The sequence below is a fragment of the Mesocricetus auratus genome, unplaced genomic scaffold (assembly GCF_017639785.1).
Source record: "Mesocricetus auratus isolate SY011 unplaced genomic scaffold, BCM_Maur_2.0 Super-Scaffold_100008, whole genome shotgun sequence".
NCBI lineage: Eukaryota > Metazoa > Chordata > Mammalia > Rodentia > Cricetidae > Mesocricetus > Mesocricetus auratus.
This window is the reverse complement of record NW_024429192.1, coordinates 51,666,676-51,672,675: the sequence shown is the minus strand read 5'-3', so window position 1 is coordinate 51,672,675 and position 6,000 is coordinate 51,666,676. Positions and strand designations below refer to the sequence as shown.

At 44.3% G+C, this 6,000-nt stretch overlaps 1 protein-coding gene and 1 long non-coding RNA gene across 3 annotated transcripts in view; one reads left to right on the top strand and one right to left on the bottom strand.

Moving 5' to 3' along the window:
• Positions 1–374: 374 nt before the first annotated feature.
• LOC106021241 lies at positions 375–3,366 on the bottom strand. The gene is made up of 2 exons (XR_001196565.3): positions 2,820–3,366; positions 375–723 (listed from the first exon to the last, which is right to left on the bottom strand). It is a non-coding gene; the product is annotated as an uncharacterized LOC106021241 (long non-coding RNA).
• Positions 1,267–6,000, top strand: part of LOC101835248 (limbic system associated membrane protein) — a 2,091,329-nt gene continuing 2,086,595 nt past the window's right edge. Inside the window, exon 1 of one of the 2 annotated variants that reach the window (XM_040750272.1) lies at positions 1,267–1,628. In XM_040750272.1, coding sequence (XP_040606206.1) covers positions 1,562–1,628 — 67 coding nt within the window. In that variant the 5' untranslated portion in view covers positions 1,267–1,561. The remainder of the gene's footprint in view (positions 1,629–6,000) is intronic. The other variant, XM_040750274.1, reaches the window with a different exon arrangement.

Below are 6,000 nucleotides of genomic sequence, written 5' to 3'. Positions count from 1 at the left end.
AAGCCACTGTGTCTATCTCTGATCTGCCAGAATCCTTCCTTTAGTTCCTACAATGAGTTCCTGGTTGATGGGTTTTGAGCTTTCTTCCTCAAATTGCTTTAGACATTTTTTTCCACATCTCTAAACACCCTAACTAGGATAGAAGAGTTGCCAAAAAAAATAGCAGTAGGCATAGAGCAGAGATTGTCCACATAGGCAATTTTGCTCCCACAGTGGGTATTTTGCAGTGGCTGATGAAGGTCTTGGGTTTTACAACTACTAAGTAACTGCAAAGAATTCCACCAGCCACAGTCAAGAACCTAGATTGGTGCTATGTGCTGCAAATGTCAAGGTCAGTAGTATGGCAGAAATATTACACGCCACAAACATCAAGATCACGTAATGCAAATATTTAATTTCATTGGTGATTAAATGAAATTTAGAAGTTTTCTGACTTTGTTAGGGTCTCCAGTCAGTGGAAACCACAGGAGCAGATGTACAATCCAGCTTCCCTGCATTCTGCATTCCTGTGACTTGGAGGACATCTCTCTGGCCTCTGCTCTCAGGAGCAGGTGTTCCTGAGTCATTCATTTCCTTGGAGATGCTTGGCACCCGGCTGGGAGTTCATTCTGAGTGCTTGCAAGAAGAGTTGGGTTGATTTTCCTTCTTGGATAATCCATAATAGATGCTTTTTCTCTCCAAATAACGTCAAATTAACGGAATTAAAGCAAGAGGACAGACGACCTAAGCAAGAGAGATCAAGAAGGGGATCTTCTGAGTGTTAAGGTAGCTAAGGTTAGTCATGTCAGAATTTTTTGACCTAGTGACTGAAAATCATCTATAGAACTTTGGGAATACTGTGTAATGCAGCATGCCAATTGGATAGGACGCGGCTTCAGATGGCCACTGGAATCTCAAGGTGGAGGTCACTGTGACATTTGGAGGAGGCTCTCATGCAGTCCTTGGGGTAAGAAGGGAGACGTCAGAGAGAATGGGAGACACAGCATAGATAGACCCGTGGATAATGAGATTCAAGATTTTCCTCGTGCTAGGGAGAAAGTCAAATGTATGGGGCTACAAGGTCAAGTCAAGGTCTTATGAAGACAAGGGTTTTTCACCTGTGTTTGCTGAGATGAAAGAGGACTTTGGCTGCATTGGACAGACCTCGAGCACACAAGCAAACCCAGGGCCGCTGCGCTGCCAGGCTGTGCACACTAGATGGCAGTAGTGGGGCCCTTTCTGCTGGGCTCCGGGTCCTATAAGGCGCTTGCTTGTTTAAGTACAGTCTCATTTAGTTGGAGCTGCAGGGGAGTGAGGGAGAGGAGGGTAGGAAAGAAGAGAGCGGGAGAGCTGGAGGAAGAACGAGGCTCGCTGTGTTGACACCAGGCTCGGGCTGCGAGCATCCTTCAGGACCTGGGCTCGCGCTCTGGGAGAGGAGAGCGAGGCTGTGCTGGGATTTGCAGGAGCCTGGTCCGTGCGGGTCACAGAGCCCGAAGAGCCCTGAGGGAAACCGAGGGAAGCGAGCAACGCGTTTTATTAGAGAGAGCAGGAGTGAGGTCAGACGGCTAGAGCAAGCGGCATCATGAGGACCTACTGGCTGCACAGCGTCTGGGTGCTGGGGTTCTTCCTGTCCCTCTTCTCATTGCAAGGTAGGGGGAGCCTGCAGCGACCCCGCGCGCGCCCCTTCTTGCTGGCTCTGGCTCCGGGATGCCCGGTGGGGTCAGCTGCTCTCTGGGTCTACACAGAAACCAGCTTATTGACAAGTCTGGGGATGTGCTTCTTCCCGCTGTGCTGGTCCAAGCTAGGTCCTGAGGCGAGCAGGAGCCTGCAGACTTGCTGCAATATTTGTGCTAGCGGTGGCCGATACAGCGCTGGCCTGTGCGGGCTGGGGGCAGAGAGGCGCGTGTGTGATTGCCTATGCTTGTGTGTGTGTGTGTGTGTGTGTGTGTGTGTGTGTGTGTGTGTGTGTGTGTGTGTGTGTTGGCTGTGGTGGTGGTGCTAGTGGGAGGCAGTGGCAGGGACACTGGGGTTGCTCCTCTGTAAACTCCAAGCGCTGCCTTGGTATTTGCTGTCCCTGAGTCCACGATGCTGATACCCCTGCATTCCTGCTCTTCCAAGAGGGAATTGGCATTAACTTTAGGAGGCTGCTGGGTAGCTGCTTGCCACCTGGCACTTGCATTTATAGACAGAACAACCCCTACAAGATTCTTCTAAGATTCTTCTGTCCCTAGATGTGGGGGGTGTGAGTGAAGGGGAGAAGGAAATGTGTCAGAGAGAGAGAGAGAGAGAGAGAGAGAGAGAGAGAGAGAGAGAGAGAGAGAGAGAGAGAGAATATGCAATATGCACTTGAGAATTCACGGATTAATAACTGACCCCTGAATGGTCAGTGTGTTTTATGCCTGGGGCACTGAATAGCTAGTACTGGCTGTTTACTTTGAAAATGTCTTGGTTCTGCGTCTGGGGGAGATTGTGAAAAGAATTCACAAAGGTTAAAAATGCAAACACATACATACTCTTTGCATCTCACTTAAAGCTTGGAATCCAAAGTCCTCAGAATCATTCCAAAATAAGAATATATTGTTGTTTGTGTTCCTCTATCTCACCCCTCCAACCGCTGTTAGGAGTCTTGCACAATTAGCCATTGAGACTCTGCTATTTCACTCTACCATTGATGATTCCACTACCCCTTCATGCTCAGACACCCTGCTATCATTAGGACCTGTACTGCTTACATTTCTGTCAATACTGAACATGCAAGGCTTCTCATTTACACACACACACACACACACACACACACACACACACACACACACACACGAGCTTCTCTCATGAATACTCACCATGAAATGACCAGAATGGCAATCCCTCCTTGATTTTCTTCTGACAGCTGATTGCTACATTTGTGGCTTTCATTTTTCATTGCTAGAGGATATGTTGTGTGGCTACCCAGCCCTCTTGCCAAAGGAAATGAAAATAGACTCCTGGCTGTTTACTAGTTGAAGCAAGCATTGAAAGTAATTAAATACAATGTCCAAGTTCCCTTTTGAAATACAGATAGACTGACAGCTGGAACTCACCCATAGCACAATTGCAAGTTACAGGTTCTACAAACTTCCTCTTAGAACTCACTGACCCCTTCCTTTCTTATCTGAATTGTTAGGTCTTGTGATACATGCTTCTTTCACTAAATATGCCTGCATGAAAAATAGTATCCCAACCTATCATTGAAAACTGAATTTTTACATTTTATTTTCTGTTTCTGTCCTCTCTCCCATTCTGTCAATACTTTATCTATGATTTCTGATGTTGCAATTCAGCCTTTTATTTACTTACTATTTATTTTACATTGAGACTTTAGCAACAATGTGATTGTATTATGTCAGCAGCTGAGGGGCATCTTTTTATCCTTCTTCCATTTAACTAGGAATTTAGCTCTTTAGATAAAACAGCAAGTCATTTCATGTTTCTCTTAAGTTTGAATAAAGCTGTGGAATATTCATCACACAGTCATTGGGTTTCATGAGTGAAAACAGAACAAAATGCCGAGCTGATGTCACATGGCACTCATGAAGGATGGTGAGGTCAGGTGGAACATGAAACCAGATCATTATATTCCAGAAGGTCTTTCCACCAAAAAGGCATATCCCTAGTCTTCTTCATAAGACCATTGCTGCCTATACCACGAAGTTACTAATACACAGTAGCATTATCTGTGCAAAGTAGTTTTTCTGGCTGAGAATATCATTTTCAAATGGGTAGTTTTCAAGGGTCACTAAACAGAATCCAGTGACTCATGGGAAGTGGACCCAGTAATCAAGCACTAAAATCCCCTGATGGGTGGTAAGAAACAGGTAGTGGTAGTTTTGAATTATAGACTGTATATGGCAAGAAGGTCATGCAGCCAGATGGGAGTGAGAAAAAGGCTCACTACAACCACTTGTCATACACACTCTTTCCTTCTGTCATCTTAGAAATTCTGGGAAAGGCTGTCAGAGAAAATGCTCTATGACTTCAACCCAGTACAAGTGCACGATGATGCAGCACACAGACACAGACACACAGACACACCACACACACACACACACACACACACACACACACACACACACACACCACACCACCCACCCACACACAGACACAGACACAGACACACACGGTATCAGAGTGTGTGCCCCTTTTTATATCAGCTCCATCTCCGGCAGGTTATTTCTGCTGTTTCTCATGATTACCTTCATGGATTCACAAATGAATGTTGTTATTGGTGTTCATTTTATTAGATTCTATTTGTTCAAAATGTTGAACATGTCTCACACTATATTTTCTGGATATTTACTCTATAATTTGGATTAGCCCCAGTAGACAGAGACTGCAAAGTTAGGTTATTACTCTGTAGCCACAGGCAGATTTGACATATATTGGTAAGGTCTCAGAAATAGCTGTGTTCTGGTTCACAGTGCTCATGTATGATCACTGTCATTATTTTTAAATAAGTTATCCATTATATTTTTGTCAAGATATATTTACATATGAGAAAAACCAACAACAGGTTGTCTTGTGATTTCTCTAAATGCTCCACAGTACTTTCAGAAAGTGTGATATGCTTCATCCACACATTCTTCTTCTTATATTGGCAGGGGCAGTTTCTAACATGGAAGCATTGACAAGCTAGTAAGATTACATAGTGCCTAGCTGTGTTTGTCTTGATAGTCGGTTTACTGTACATGGTACAAATGACACATACGTTGCAAAGTGTCTAAGATCTTCAAAGGAAATCCTAAAAGTTTGTGATTGTACTGCTGCCTCCTCATTTGACTGTAACCTTAAGGAAGCAAGAAGAAACAGTTCAACTGAGATTTTTTTTGAATGCAGAAAAAAACAAAAGAGCCAACAAAACCCACCCTATTCTGGACTGTCCACTTTGTGATTGGTTTATTTTGAGGCCCCTGTTTCATTAGCTCAGATCTGGCTGGGTCTCCTTGTCATCTGGCAACTGTCCCTTCTTTCTCATGCTCCAGATTCAGAACCAAAGAGCAGCCAGTGCTGTGCTCTGGGGTTGGCTCTCTTCTCCGTTTGGCATCTGGAATGGCAGTAGCTGTGTGCCCTTTGAGGACTGTAGAGGAGATGAAATCCACTTGGCCCACCCCACCCCTATCTTTGGTTCATCTGGGCATGAAGGTCGCCTTGGCTTCTGCCTGAAGCCAGATTTGGATTGTTTAGTGGCCAGGAGAAGAGGAGAGTATGCTTCCACTGCATCACAGACAGTACAATCAACCCCCAGGGAGCCTCACACCAGCTGCTTAGTTTGGGAGCTACAGACATGCCCACGATGTGAAGTATTCCTACAGACACCAGTAGTGTGTTCCCATGATTGTTTCCATGGGCCTGCCTCATGAACATAATGGTGCTGATGACCTCATTTTCCTTATAATTGCAATGGTGAGGCCCTTCTGCAGATTTGTGATAACTTCTTCATACAAGGTTAGCCTACAAGAAATATGTTTTAAAAGTTGAAGTTGCTAGTGGCTGATCGAAATGACAGACTATGCACACCCCCATGGAGGGCCTCACCCTCCCTGGGGAAATGAGGGGATAGTGGGGGGGTGGGGGGAGGGCACAGGAGGAGGGGAAGGAATGGGAGAGGGACCTGGAACTGACTTGTGAAGCAACCTCGTTTCTTATCTAAATTTAAACTGGAAAATAAAATAAAAAAAAAAGTTGAAGTTGCATGGTGTCTTAATGGTAGGTACTATATCAAATGTTGAAGGAACTTAGGCAATTAAATGGTAATATAGAGATTAAGCACTGTACCCAGATGCACCATTATGCTTGATGTAGATGTTGATATTAATACTATCACCAAGAATATCCTAGAACCAACCCAATGAACATTTACTGCAGAGATACAAAGTCCATCTGCTTAAGTTAGACAAAAAAACACAATCCATGTTTTCTATCAAGTTTGAATTTCAAGAAAATATTTGAACTATTTAATTAAAAATAATACAGTTTATTTTTAGCCAT